Below are 15,050 nucleotides of genomic sequence, written 5' to 3'. Positions count from 1 at the left end.
ACCACGAGGCTCGGGCCACCTTCTCCTTGCAGGATCCAGCCTCGGCTGCGTTGGGAGCCCCTTTTGTCATTGCCCAAGTGCTGGGGCTGAGCTGGAGGCTGGATCAGCCCAGGTGGGTTGTGGGGCTGGATAAGGGTAAGAGGAGCTGGTAGGAAACTTGGGAACTCAGTTGGGAGCTGTCCAGGATAATCTGGGCTTTGAGGCCAGTGCCCCAGGTTGCCACCTGCTCAGCACAGGAGCTTCAGGCAGCTGATGGTTGATGTCCCCACCTGGCCAGGTGAGGGGGGGGGGCATCATACCTTGAGCCATCAGGGTCTCCTCTCCCTCCTGAGTGACTTCATCAGCATTAATTTTTCCCACTGCCATGGAAACCAGCATGAGGTTGCCATTGACTACCGGGGCTGTGGGTAGGGCTTGGCAGAGGTCTGGCAGCTGGACTAGAAGGGTCCTAGGAGCCCCTGCCCAATCTCTCCCTGTTGTCTCCACCTCCCTGGTCCAGCTGTGCCATCCAGGAGCAGCATCAAACCCCACAGGGAGCTTCTCCTTTGCTCTTGGGGGGATGTAGGACATGTCACCCAGGGAGGGATGTGGCTATCCAAATGCTCTGGAGGGAACTGTAATGGATGGGGCCATGCCTGGAGGGTGCTCAGCACCAAACCAGCCCAGGTGTTTGCTTCCCAAGGGAGATTTGCCCTCGGAAACCTGATGTGCTGCTCCACCCCTCCCATCCTGGAGGTGTGCAGCCAGGGACACTGGTAGAGAAGTACAGCCCCCGCAGCATCAGTCCCCTGGCAGCCTGGACAGTGCCTGAGTGAATGGATGCCCTCAGCCCCAGACCAAATCTGAGAGCAGCACGTGTTGGCATCCTTGGCCACAGGCAGGCCACGGGCTGTTTAACCCAATTAAAAATGTCTTGGAGCGAAACTACGCACGAGGCACCCTCCTCCTAATCACAGGCGATCGCTCAAGCGGGTCTCAGGCTCCCCTCTGCACTGCAGCCATGGCTTTCTGGGTCCTCTCCAAGTGACTCCTGCTTTGGCCATGCCCCAAGGGCAGAAGCAGCCTTTCAACCACCCACCCAACCATGGGAAGTGGGGGGGAAGGAGGAAAAGAGAGAAGTGAGCGGGGATAATTCCCTGTGTGCCTCTGCTCCGCGAGCAGGCAGTGCTCCACACCGGAGCCTGCTGCCAGCATCTCACCCATTAGCTGTGCTCAGCAGCTCAAGACCAGCTTGTGCTGCTCCAATTATCCCTCCCTGCCCGGCACACGCTTGCCTTTGTCTGTAATCCCACCAGCCTGTCCATCAAACAGTTCTCCTTGGGGACTGGGCTGTACCACCGGGCTGTGCACATGGAGACAGGAGCTGGGAGAGTGCAGAGAGCAAAGCCAGGGACTCAGGTGGTCATGGCTTTGCTCAGTGCCTCAGTCTCCCCTGGGGAGTTATGCAGATGATGCTGAGCTCTCACCTCAGCTTTGAAATGAGATCAGCTGGTTGACACTCACAGCCCCGGCAGCCAAGGACCGAGCTGTAAAAGCCCAGACAGGTGCTGGAGGAGGACCAGCCCATGAGATGTTTTGCTGAGCACTCTCCCAGCCACCATAAGGGATGAGGCTCCTTATTTAAAGCTTATTTAACTCCCTTGTCCAGCCTCTTGATCTCCCAGAGACCTTTGGCACCCAGGACATCCTCCTGCTGCTTGAAGAGCCACCTCCTTTGAACCCAGCTCCTACCATCCTCCTTCAAGCGCCTCTGGCTTTGCTCTCCTCCAAGCAATCCTTTGCTGTGAGACTGCTCCTTCCAGCTCAGCACTATTATTTATAGCCCTGTGGCTAATCTTTAATGATTACCCTTCGTTTTGCAAAACCAAGCCTGTAAAGGTGACAGCCAGGGCTGCCTGGGTAACCTTAACACATCCTTAGCTTCCCAGGTGCTCCTTACCATGCCAGCCCTAACGAGCCTGCCAGGAAGATGCCCTGGAGATGACTCCTGCCCCCACCAGCAAAGGCCACTTGTTAACACCTCAGGCTTGATGCTCTGTGACCTGGGCAGGTTGGTTTTCCCCATCCACTGGTTTTTTCCTGCCTGGAGAAGGACTCTGAATGCTTCACGCTGCCCCAAGGCCATGCAGCCCATCCTGGGCAGGGCACAGCAGAGCCATGTCCGTGTGTCTGTCCCTGTGTCCGTCCCTGCCTGCTGTGCCAGTGGAGTGGTGTGAGGAAGGCTCTCCCTGCCACCAAGGCTTCCCTGCCTTCCCCCCCCGCCCTGATTTCCTGACCCTAATGAAGCATTAATATTCAGTGAACCTGCACTCTCTATTCCTGTCCCAAGTGACCTGGTTTCCAGGCTGATGGATGGTGCACGCCAGGCCAGCCACGCTGCCTGGGCCATTAAGCATCGTGCAGATAAATCATCATTGAGCTGAGTCGGACCCTGGTGAGGCTGGAGACAGTCCTGTGTGGGGCAGGAGGAGCAACTGGCACATTCCCAGCAGCAGCTGGGCTGCTTTGGACACCAAACCTGAGCTCCAAAACCCCTCTCAGGGCAGATGGAGGCCCCCAGGACCAGACAGCATGAAGAGTGATTAGAAGGCAGAGGAACAGGGCAGGAGCTCCTTGGAGAAGCTTCTTTCTTGGGGCTCCTTGGGATTGTATCAACCTGATGGAGACACAGGCTCTGGGTCTGTCCAGAGGAGGAGCAGGCTCAGCCCTGCCTGTCCAGCCTGAGCCCCTTACAACAGAAATTATTATCATTATTATTAATTATTATTACTGATAACGCTAATATTTCTAGGGTTACAGAACAGCAGCCAACCTGCTGAGCCATTGCCACCCAGGAGAGGCCTCTCTGGGATGAGAGACAGGAAGGACACACAGATGAGCCAACTGGGAGCTCTCTCACTCACATTTGGCGCCCATGCTGGTCCTCCCTGGTGAGCACACCTTCCTTCTCCATCAGCATTTGCCGAAAGGTCCCCACTTTCTGCCGGATCTCCTCTTCGGAGTACCTGGATGGGCAAAGACACGGTCAGGGCTGCCATGGCTGGAGCGTGGGCTCCCCACGGAGCTGCTGGTGACCTCCATACCTTTGTCATTTGGGATTGACACATGGCCCAAAGGGCTGGTCAGAAGGAGATGTGGCATGGTGACAGACATCAGGGCTTGGAGGAGAGCAGGATCTCTGTTTGGCTCCCTGCCACCACCCTCTATGTCCTCCTCTCTCCTACCTGCCCCTCCCAGAAGTGCTTGGCAGAGGAAGGGACGTCAGAAAGGGGTAAAAGAAGAGGATGACCGTGAGGTTGCCATTCCCTATTACTGTCCCAGGCTTTGGGCACATGCTGCCACACCCTCTCAGCATTGCCTGGGCTCAATCCCGGGATCTCCATCCCACCAGGAGTTTCCCTCTCTCATCCCTGCGCTGTGCCGGGTCCCGGCAGCTGAGCCAGCTCTGCGCTAACGCTGAACGCTGACTCAGGCCACTGCAGGCTTATTAACGAGAGGCACTAATCACTTTGTCCCTGGCATCTGGGAACAGCCACGGCAAACCACGGCACTCCAGCCATCCCCAAGGTGTCCCCGGTAAGGGACAAGTGACAGCCCTGGGTGGGTGGTCCTGTGCCACATCCCATGGCTGCACAAGGGCACCTGACATCCTCCCTGACTACAGACATCCCAGCTTCCTCGACTGAAAACATCCCAATGGAGGGATGTCGTGGAGAGACCCATGATGCTCCTGGCATCATCCCTGAGGACAGGGCAAAGAGAGAGGGACCCTGTGTGACCACCACGCTGCCACACTGGGAGGGAAGGGGTCAACCTCTGTGTGTGTCCTTGTTCTCACCCTTCTACAAGGGCTGTTGTGACCCACCGTTGCCATCACATTCCATCAGTATTGCTGCTACAAGCCCAGAAAACTGGGTATCACAGCCTGGCTGAGCTCTTTGGTCCCCAAGGCTGGCACCCCACAGTGCCCATGCTGGGGACAGTAATGCCCCTCACAATGCTGGGGGTGCCCTTGGGTGCCCTGGGTGCAGAGGAGCACATGGTATCACCCACCCTCCCCTGCAGTGCCCATGAAGGGGAACAGAGAGAAGAGGGGAATTAATATTAACGAGCTCATTTGCGCTGAAGGGCTCTCATTAATTGCCCAGCCGGACTCCACGCAGGAGGAGGGCTGCTAACAGGGCAAGGAGGCAGCCTGGCTGCTTCCCCTCACCTTGTACCTGGGCATGGGGGGGCCCAAAAACAGGGCAGCACCCCCAGATGCTGCTCTGTCCCACAACCTCAGTGGCAGTGTACCCAGCTGGGCACGGTGTGATCACCCCGCAAGGATGAGACACCAATCCCGGACATCCCACGGACATCCCACGGACATCAGCCGGCCCATGGCAGCAGGAACATGTCTGCCCAGGATGAGCATTTGCTGCAGCATATTAAGAATGCGGCTGATGCTCTCGGAGAGGGGACATGAGGCCAAACAGGAGGTGACAGATGGGCCATCATGGCTGGGCCTTTAGCAAATCTGCAGGGGGAGGCCAGGGTGAGGCACCCCCCAGCACCTCCAGTGCCTTCTCCAGCTCCTTCCCTCCTGCATTCCTCTGGTGCTGCTTATAACCTCGTTAAAGGGGTTTTGCTTTTGCATTTAACATATAGAGTGGGTTTGGGAAAGAAAGAAAAAATGCTGACACTTCTTTTCCGGACAAGGAATCCAGCCTGCAGGCAGGGAATAACGGTGCAGGCAGCCTGGAGGGAGCTACAGCGCAGGCAGGAGGAGCCATCCGCCTTTAAGGAAACAAGGGAGTGCATAAATCCCTGCAAAACCCCCTCTGCTGACACTCACATCCATCCCGGGGGCCCTGTCCCTGTCAACAACTCCCCCTAGGCCGTGGTCAGGATGCAGCTCCCAGGCCAGACAGAAACCTCTGAGGTGCAGAGTGCTTCCCGTAGAACCCTCCCAGAGAACCCCTGCGTGGAGGGGAAGAGCAGGGAGAGGATTAACCAGGTTGACCAAGATTATTACTGTAATTATGTTATCATTTCGGCGTATCGCCACCATCATCGTTATTAATAGCCTTAATAACAGCAAAGCAATTACAGCAATAACAACAATACCAGTTGCAGCGTTGCTCTTACCCACTGTAGTAATGATACTACGAGTAGTAAGAGCCCTAGTAGAGTGGGGGAACCCGACAGGAGGCTCTGGGCTCCCCAAAGCGCCAGGTCAGCCTTATTTATTTCCATAATGACAAATTAGGCACAATCATTATTCCAGTCTGTGTGAGACAATTTAATTCTAGGTCACGCTTGCACTCTTAATGAAAGCCTTGGCGAAGCCTTCCCTCAATCCATTTTCCTTCTCCCCAGCTGGTACCAGTCCCCATCTACCCACGTGTGCCAAAGAATTTGCTCCATCCATCAGGTTTTAGCGAGTTGTCAGGGGGATCAGGATGTTTGACTGGTGCCAGAGCTATGGGGCAGCCAGCAGCATAGCCATGGGTCCATCTGGTAGGGATGGGGATCTCCTCACTGGCCCCCCAGCCTCTCCTGCCCACCCAGGCAGGAATGTTCTCCAGCCCCTTGCATATTCCCCCAGCCCTTTGCTTCCCAAGGGGAGAGCAAAGTCTGGGGAGAAGCTTGTGGTGCCTGGCCGTGGCATTGGCAGGACAGAGGGGGTCCTACCACCCCAAAACTGTAAGAAGAAGGAAGGTGGGACAAAAAAAAAGCACCAAAAGAGCCTTTCCTGGCACTAAACCCCTGATCTCCTTCATCTCCCCAACACAAAAGGCAGAGGCAGATCATCTCCCACCCCAGGCATGGGGGGCACAGGATGGGTGGCACTGATGACTTGCACAACCGTGAGCAGCTTTGCTCCTCCTTCCTGCCTCAGCTTTCCCTGCATGGCAGGCTGGGAGCCCAGATTTCCAAGAAGAGGGGCCAACCTCCAATAGCTGTGGATGCACTCCTAGGCCTGAGTTTCTTGGAGGCATTTCCCTCCTCCCTACCAACCCACCAGTTCACCCCAAAGCTGTTCGATTCACCCAAAAGTGGATTTACTTCCAAATGGGCACATTTGCCACATCAAGGTATTTTTTTAAAGGGGGAAGCACAAGGTGCAAGCAGGTCACAAGGACCCCATTCCCAGTTCCCCTGCCACTCACCCCTGCTCCTCCATCATCTCCTGCAGCTCCATGCACTTCAGCTCCACCCGCCGCTTGCGCTCGTGGTCCAGGATTTCCCGGTGAGCCTTCTTCACCATGCTGGGCTCCACCAGCCGCACCTCCTCCTCACCCTTGTGCCATGTTCCTGAGGCGCCGGGCTGGGAGAAGCCGTTGGAGGCTTCCTGGGGCGAAGGCACATCGGCCCCATTGTTGTAGAGAGCCATGATCGCCTGGGAGGGAGAGAAAGAGTCGGGGGTCAGTCCTTGCCCTGGTTCTCCACCCACCCCGTGAGGGCAAGGGGACCCCGCCAGGACCTGAAGGCAAAATTTGTCTCAAAAGCAGGTTGGTGGGGACAGTGACTGGGAGATCTTCCTGTGCCTTGCCTCAGTTTCCTCATCCACAGAGCAAGGCTGGGGTTACTCCCATCACCCTGCCAAGAGGGCTGGCTCATGGGAAAGGGAGAAGGATTGTCTGCCAGCCTTGTATGGAAAAAACCTGGCAAAGTGTGGGACCCAGGACTATACAGCAGCAGCAGGATAGGTGGGCAGGGGTCTTTCTGAGCCCCACAGACCCCACTGTCAGCCAGTGTGGGTTTGGGGCAGGGATAGGCAACCATCCTCACAGCTCTCTGGGGACACCCCAGGCACTGTCCCCACTCAGCAAAGGAATGGACCTCAGATATCCCCTTGCATTCTGCAGCTGCACTGGCTGGTTCGGATGCAGCCATGGGACATCTTGATGTCTGGCCCAGCCAGCAAATGCCTGCTGATGCCCTTGGGCCGTGGCCTGGCACCCTCTGCTCATGACCTGGCACCCTTCACTATGGCCTGCTGCCAGCTGCAAGGGGAGATGAGGATCCCCACCGGCCTCTGTCCGCCTGCCTTCTCCCTGCTCCTTCACCTTCACGTGTCTCTGCCTCCTCCTTCCGCCACCACAGTCAATGTGTCCTCACTTGGCTCCAAAAATAACCCCTTGGAAGAGGACAGCCGTTCCCGAGCAGCACTGCCGTGCCGAGGCTCTGGCTGATGCTCCCCAAGCCTGGGGGAGGAGATGCTCCCAAAACTCCTGGATCAACCAGACACAACCCCGTCTCCGTGCCCACGGGCCGTCGGCGCGTGGCTGAGCACCCATTCCTCACTCTCCTTGTCCTGCCATGCCCCAGCTCCCCTGCCCAGTGCTCCAGCCCTCTTCCCAGTATGGGATGATTCCACTGGAGATCTGCTGCCTGAATTACCAGCGTGGCCAGGCTGCAGAGGCACCACCTGGGCGCACAAACCTCCTACAAAGCCCTACACAAAGAGAAACGATCAGGAGTGAAGGCAGAGCATCCTGCCTCGCTCTCCAAGCTGGATTTGGGCTTGAAGATGCAGCTTTTGCCAGCAGCCACTTCTCTGGGATGTTCCTCTCCCAGGGATCCTACTGGAGAGGCTTTTCCAAGGATGGGTGTTGCCTGTACATTGTCTCCTCCGTGGCAAGCAGCCAACCCTTGGGTGGCTGACACACACTGCCCAAGAATGATGGGAAGGAGGGATCCCTCAGCCCAGCACAGGCATGAGGGGAGGACAGAGGGACCATGGACAGATTTGCACCATTTCGACCCCAGGGAGGGCTCACCACTCCTGCTGTGCCATTCCAGCAGGACACCAGGCTGTTCAGAGCTTTCCATGGCCATGCCAGGTGGGATAGAGCCCGGGTGGGAACGCAGATTGCTTGTGAGGGGCTTTGAGGATGTTTCTCTGTTGTTTGAGGAGAGAAAAAGCCTCAGAGCCCTCCCCTGGGTGGTGGAGGTCCCAGCCTGGCTGGAAGGCAACTCCCACCCTGTGGCATCTCCAAGGGACATCCCTGGCTTTCCCGTTGCCACTGGCTGCCCCACACAGTCATTTATCTCCTGACAAGCCAGGCCAGGGAGGACAGCAGCTGAGTGCTTAATTACAAAGCTTTTTTTTCCTTTTATTTTTTCCCCATCACTACCATACAGAGGGAGCCAGCAGCCTTTATTTCTGCAGAGGCACAGGGGAGATCCTGCTGGTGCAGCAGGAGCCAGCCAGGGCTCTGCAATCCCTGGATGCTTGTCCCTGTTAGAGTAACTGGAAGGTCTCTCAGTCCCCCCTTGCCTGCAGCACCTACATTTTGAGCCCCACAACAAAGAGCTGCCCTACTCAGCCCTCCCTGCCCATGAGGGACCCCTGATCCCAAACCATTCCATAATCCAGGGTGGCCCCAGGCCAGAGAAGGGAGAGATGCTGCAGAAAAAAACCCCAAACAAACAGCTTGGGAGCTCCTCTTCCTCTTTCTTCCATCAGGACATGGAGCCAAAAACCAGGAAGGAAATTAAAGAATGGGGTAAGGTCCCCACTGAGAAACCTTCCCCCACAGAGGGGCTCAGGGAAGGAGATGGTGAAGGAGAGGCTGCTTTCCGCAGTAGCCTCTGCTTGCTTTTCCGCGGTGGGAATTAATTTTATCCCAAGCCTGGCAGTGGATAAATTCATTGCTGAGAAACCTTGAGAGAGTGTCAGATAGAGAGCTGGGGAGGTAGATGAAGATAAACCAGCAGCTGGATTGGTACCTGTGGGAGAGGGCTGCATGGTGGGGGAAGCATGCAGATCCACCAGGAAATGCTCCATGAAAAGGATGTGGCTGGAGAATTCCCCCCTGCAACTGGGGCCAGGAAGGAGGAGCCGGACTGGGGATGGACATGGTGTTGCAACCTGGTGTCTCCTCAGCTGTGAGCAATATCCACTGTGAGAGCTGACACCAACCCCCTGCCTCAGCCACAGCATGGCCAAGAAAACAAAGGAATGGGAAAACCACTCACAACCCCCCCAGCTCTAAACAGGGGCAGCCATGGGTGGCAAGCACAGCCAGTCGTACACCTCTGGTGACAATGGGGACAAGACACCAGGACAGAGGGAGCCCATGTCCCCCAGGCTGGGTCTGTGCCCTCCCTATCCCCAAAGGAGGACCCCAGAGATGCCCTGCACTTGCAAGGGACAGCTCAGGGACACAGAGTGACCACCACCACCACCACAACCTCAATCCATTGGCCACCACACGGGGACCACCCGGCTCTACCAGCCCCAAATTTACCAGCATGGCCCTGCCCAAAAGGCAGCGGTTTCCTGCCTGGCTCGGCACTACCCCGATAATAAAGATGATGGTTAAATATTTAATTATCTGCAGTAATTACCCACAAAACATCAATCACTGGCAGCTGCTGCCCGGCCGCCTTGCCCAGAGGGACAGGAGGTGTCTTGGGGCCAGTGCTGTGTCTCCATGGACTCCTAAGGGCTGCAGGATGTAGCTGGGGACAGTCACTGGCATCCATTCCCACTTCCCAAATTCCCTTACTGCCACCCAGGGGGGCCCAAACCCCCTGACACTATGGGCTGGAGCTGCTAGGGAAACTCCTGAGCAAATCCCTCTCTTCTCATATTAACAAGCTGTTCACCCACATGTTTTTGGATCCTGATCCTCTTCCTATGTACCACCTTGGACCAGCTTTTCAGCTCACAGGCACTTCCTGCTGCCTGCATTAGAGCTTTTGGAAAAGTTCAGAGGTGCCCCATCCTCCATACTCATCCTCCATCCCTATCTTCCACTCTCATCCGCAATCTCCATGCTCATACTCATCCTCCATGCTCTTCCTCATCTCCTTCCTCCTCGCCATCCCCAGCCACCATCTCCACCCCCCAGCCCCAACCTCCATCTCCATTTTCATCCTCCATCCTCATCCCTATTTTCCATCCTCTTCATCCTCCACCACCATCCTCCATCCCCATCCCATGCCAGGGACCATCCCACATGCCGGACCTCTCCCTCCCTTCCCAGCCATGCTGAATCACATCCAAGGTGTGTGGAGGACCTGGGCACCTGCAGTGCCAACTTAGTGACTGCCAGGACAGACAAAGGACAGACAGACTGCACTGTGCCCCTGTCACACAGCCAGGACAGGCCCTGCCAGCCAGGGGTGCAAAGCCCAGTCTCTCCATTCTGCCAGGATTTGGGGCTGCTGGTTTCCACCCAGGTGGGCTGTGACCCCCAGGCACCTGGTGGGGTGGCACCGGGTTGTGTTTGTCCCCATGTCCCAACCCTGGGGCTGCCCCACATGGGCTTCGTCCAGCTCAGGGGTTCAGGAGCTCCAGCCCGAAGGGAAAGAAGAAAACAAGGAAAACGAGCAAAAAAAGTGGGGTATCTCACTGAACTGCTTTGGCCCTTTTGTTTTCCAACCCAGAACAAGCCCCTTCCCAGCCGGCTCTGCTCAAATCCCCCCGTGGGCCCTGCTCAGCACCCCGGCCATGCCCACAGCCCCCCGGCGCTGAGGCAGCAGCCGCCGCAGGGCCCTGCCGCTGTAATGCAGATGGAGCCGCTCTCCCGGGGGGAGCAGGGCTGGCAGCGGGGGGCCGGCAGTGACTGGATGCTCTCCCGGGTGCCTGGATGCTCTCCCGGCGTCTCTCCCTCGGCGGGGAAAGGCGGCAGCGGTCCCTGGGCATCCTCCCCCCTCCCCGTGCCTCGGCGCTAATTAAAGCCGCCTCCGGCCGGTGCTCCATTAATTCTCGCCACATCCAGCTGCACCAGGCAGGGCGGCCGCGAGCACCCGCGTGCCGGGATGCGGGCACGGGATGTGGGCACGGGATGCGGGCACGGGATGTGGGCACGGGATGCGGGCGGCAAGCCCAGGACGGCGGCTCCTTGGACCACTCGTGCACTGAGTGTGCCAGAGCTCAGTCTCAACACGCCAGGGTCAGCCCAGATGAGGTGAGGACCCTCCAGCTGCTCCAGACAGGGTGAGAGGGGTGATACCCGTGGTTCCCCCTGTCCGCCAGGATCTCGTCAGGACACACCACTACCCACTGAAATCACAGCCCTGTCCCTGAATCATTTACAGCCCCATCCCAGGCTGCTCCCTACCCGGGCCATGGGGACAGCTGGGAGAAGGTCTTCTTTTTCAGGACAGAAAACATGCCAGAACACCACCGCCAGGCAGTCGGCCTCCTCTAAACACCCGGCTGGAATTACAAGGAGGAAAAGTCCGGAGTTACTGCCATTAATTGGGCTGACCTTCTCCGGAGCTGCCTTCCAGTGCCAAAAACCATGAGTCAGACCTTCAAGAATGAGGAAAAAAGGCAAATCTGGCTTTAAAAGTGCGGCCGACCTGGGGCGCGTTAGCGCTGCCCTCCAGCCCCGAGCCACAGGGATCCTGCCCATGGAAGGGGGCAGCAGGAAGGGGCTGGTGACTGTTGATCCCAGCACCTCCATCCCTATTTCCCCGAGCTGAGGGGATCCTGTCCTATGGCTGCCCAGCCAAAATTTGACACCTCACAGACTTTAAAGCAATTAATAAAGAATATACGGATGCTGGCTGGGGGGTCGGGAGCTGCGGCTGCCTGTGCATACCTACGTCTGTGCAGATATATATATATATATTTTTTAAAATAGATGAGGAGGCTGGTGGAGAAGCTAAACAGTTGCTAAGCAACCGGGCTCCTTCCTGGCTTGGGGATGTAGGGATGGGGGAGCCAGGGGTGGGGACCAGCCCCACACCAGACAAGCACCACACAGGGGTGGGAGCACAGAGATCCATCAGCTCCCCTGGAGGTGCTCCAGAGTAAAGGGCACGACAGAGGGTGAGGAGCTGGGATTTACTCCTGACCCCAAAAAGACCAACCCCCCCCCCAACCCGAACCCCTTGGGCTCCCAGGGGAGGCCAAGCAAGCTTTGCTCTCAGTTCTGGCTGGAGGAGAGCCTATGGGAAAGGAAACCAACCCCAGGACCCCTGCAGTGACCCCATTCCTGAGCCAGGGATGAGGGAAAGGAGGAGCACATCCACGTGACAGCAGCAATCCCCTCATGCTGAGTGGAGAGGCAGCAGGTCCAGGTGATGGGTAACCCTATGGGACCCCCCAGCCCCATGCCCCTCTGGCCACACTCTCCTCAACCCCTTGGGGATGCCCTGCCAGACCTTTCCCAGAGGTGGTTAAATAAGGAAGGAGGATGGAGAAGGGGAGCAGCCACCCCCCAGCTTTTGCATCCTTGGGGCCACTTGCTCTGCTGGGCAAGGAGTCAGGAGGAGGCACAGGCAGCTCCAAGGCCCATCACCACTCTGGGGAGGGGGGGAGTAATAAAACTACTACGAATAAAAGCAATTATTGAGCACATGGAGGAGCAGGGGGATGACTGCCACAATGAGGTCACCTTCCCCAATGGGGACACAATCCCAGCAAACGACCCTGGGGCCGAGTGCTGCAGGTGTGGGGGGTCATGACCAGTGCAGGGGGAGCATCCAGCTGGGAATCCCCCCCACCATCCCCCCCTCCATGGCTGGCTGGGTGGTTGTGTAACGGGAGGAGCTATTCCAGGGTTTGAGCACATTATATAAGCCATGGGCCACCTGGCCGGGGAAAATAGGAGCTAGAAGACAGGGAAGAAGAGGAGGAGGAGGAGGAGGAAGGGCTTTGAGGATTGGGGATCCCCCACATCCGGCAGACCCCTGGTAGCCAGGACTAAATCTACACCCCACAGGCACCCCCTGCCCAGAGGTGTGGGGTGGGCACCCTCTGCTCTGCCTTCCAGCAGCCTCCCAGGACCTGCTGCCACACATCCACCCATGACTGGATCTGCCCCCCAGGGCACGAGACATTTGTTCGGGGGGAAAGAGTCATTTTCTTGGCACCAGGGAAAAAACCAACCAAGAGCCCTGTGCTCCTCTGCCTTCCTGGTAAAGCCCCCTGCTCACCATCCCCAGTAGCAACCAAGGACCAAAGGCTCCCTTAAAATCTGCCCAACTTCTGGCTCTGAAATCCCCCCACCTCTCCCTCCACATGCTGCCAAGATGAGTCCTGGGGCAAGGGAGGGCAGGTGGGATTCAGAGGGCATCCAGAGGGGATTTAGTGGGGAGGCAGGTGAGACAGAGGGGGTGGCATTGTGTGAGAACATGCTGACAGCGGGGGACAGAGCTATGATGATGTTTGGGCACAAGCACCATGAGCTCCTGTCCCCAAAATCCCCCCCAGTGACAAAAAATCTCCTGCCAGTGACAAACCCATATGCCAGGACACAACCACCTGCACCCTCAGAGAAGGTCCCTGACATTTGTCATCAACCTGAGACACCCCCAAACACTGCCAGCCTGCAGTTGACCCCCCTGCAGCAGCAGGAGCACAGGGAAATGACACATCCAGTCTGAAATCTCTCTCCGGATGGGATGAATGAACCTGTGTCCCCTGAAAGCCACCTGAGCTATGCCCTGAACCCTCTCCACCAGCCCCCTGAAGGGCCATCCCCAGGGACAAACCTCCCTGTCCCGGGCAGGAGAAGCACAAAACACTCCCAAAAGACCAGCGGCTGGGCTGCTGCCGGGGTTCCCCCTGCCAAGCCTTGCCCCTCTCCTTCCCCCACACAACACACGCAGGGTTTGAAATCTCATCAGCCAAACCCTCCCCAGCACAGCCTGGGGGTCCACGCTGCAGAGAGAGGGGCTTTCGAGCCGTTGTCTTGGCCTCATCTCCCACCTGCACCACACAAGGCACCAGCACCTGCTGGGGGCTCATCGCTGTCCCGTCCTTCCCGGACAAAACCCCACTGCTGGGGTCACCCCCTGTCCCCCTTCCAGCGTGTCTCCCCACATGGAGGAGAGGGATGTGTGTGTCCCCCGGCCACCCCCCAGCACCGGGGAGCACCTGACACATCCACGTCCCTGGACCCCCCGTGCCCCATAAAAGCATCTCATCTCCGGACTCCTCACGTCATCTTGGACCCCCTAAAGCATCAAACCCCGCGGGGGGACACCCCTGTTACACGCCTCCCCGTGGGATCCCCAGCTGCTCCAGCACCCACGGAGCACTGCTTCACCCATCCTTTCCACCCGTGTCCCTTTGGGGACCCCAATTCCCACCCCCCTCAGGACCACCGCACCCCCATTCCCCATCCCTGGGGGTCCTCACTCCCCTGCCCGCGGCGAGCATAACCCGATGGGGGGGGAGCCCTTTCTCCCCATACACCCACCCCTCTCAGCGTCCCTCCGTGCCCAGCGGGGTCCCACCGCCCCCCACGCCCCATCCCCTCCCTGCCCGGCCCCCCCCGCCCTGTGCCGGCCCCGCAGCCCCGGGCCCGGCCGCGCCTCACCTCGCCCCGCCGCCCCGCTGAGTCCGGCCCCAGGAGAGGGGTCTCTGTCGGCGCCGGGGGGTACCGGAGGTGCCGGGGGTGGCGGTGGGCTCGGGGGGGCGCGGCGGTCGCGGCCCCTCCGGCGCGGCCCCGGCGCGGCCCCTGCTGAAGTGCTGGACAGCTCCGGCAGCGGAGCCGCCCGACACAGAGCGCCGCCGCCGCCGCCGCCTGCGCGCACCACGCGGGGCCCAGCGCCGCCACCCGGCCGGAGGGCGCCACTGCAACGGGGGCCACGCCGAGCGGGGACACCCGGCCCTGCGGGGGACACCGAACCTTACAGGGGACACCCAACCTTACAGGGGACACCCGGCCCTGCGGGGGACACCGAACCTTACAGGGGACACCCAACCTTACAGGGGACACCCGGCCCTGCGGGGGACACCGAACCTTACAGGGGACACCCGGTCCTGCGGGGGACACCCGGCCTTACAGGGGACACCCGGCCCTGCAGGGGACACCTGGCTCTACAGGGGACACCCAACCTTACAGGGGACACCGAACCTTACAGGGGACACCTGGCCCTGTGGGGGACACCCGGCCCTGCGGGTGGACACTCGGCCCTATATCCCATTTTGTAACCCAGCTCACCCTATCCCATATCCCACCTTGTATCCCATCCCGTATCCTACCCTGAATCACACCCCATCCTGTATCCCACCCTGAGTTTCATCCCACCCCTTACCTCCTCACCATGATGCCCCACCTGCCCACAGTGCTTCCCACCCCCTCCCAGGT

General features: G+C 58.6%; 1 protein-coding gene across 2 annotated transcripts in view; it reads right to left on the bottom strand.

The window, feature by feature from the left end:
* The window catches only part of SRRM3 (serine/arginine repetitive matrix 3), a 29,449-nt gene extending 15,035 nt beyond the window's left edge, over positions 1 to 14,414 (bottom strand). Inside the window, exons 1-3 of one of the 2 annotated variants that reach the window (XM_027664489.1) lie at positions 14,277 to 14,414; positions 6,156 to 6,385; positions 2,904 to 3,005 (exon numbers count right to left, since the gene is read on the bottom strand). In XM_027664489.1, coding sequence (XP_027520290.1) covers positions 2,904 to 3,005; positions 6,156 to 6,379 — 326 coding nt within the window. In that variant the 5' untranslated portion in view covers positions 6,380 to 6,385; positions 14,277 to 14,414. The remainder of the gene's footprint in view (positions 1 to 2,903; positions 3,006 to 6,155; positions 6,386 to 14,276) is intronic. The other variant, XM_027664490.1, reaches the window with a different exon arrangement.
* Between the last annotated feature and the right edge of the window lie 636 nt (positions 14,415 to 15,050).

Source organism: Corapipo altera, unplaced genomic scaffold (assembly GCF_003945725.1).
Source record: "Corapipo altera isolate COAL_440 unplaced genomic scaffold, ASM394572v1 181b, whole genome shotgun sequence".
NCBI classification, from domain to species: domain Eukaryota; kingdom Metazoa; phylum Chordata; class Aves; order Passeriformes; family Pipridae; genus Corapipo; species Corapipo altera.
Note: the sequence above shows the minus strand (reverse complement) of the source record. Positions and strands in the feature narration are given on the sequence as shown.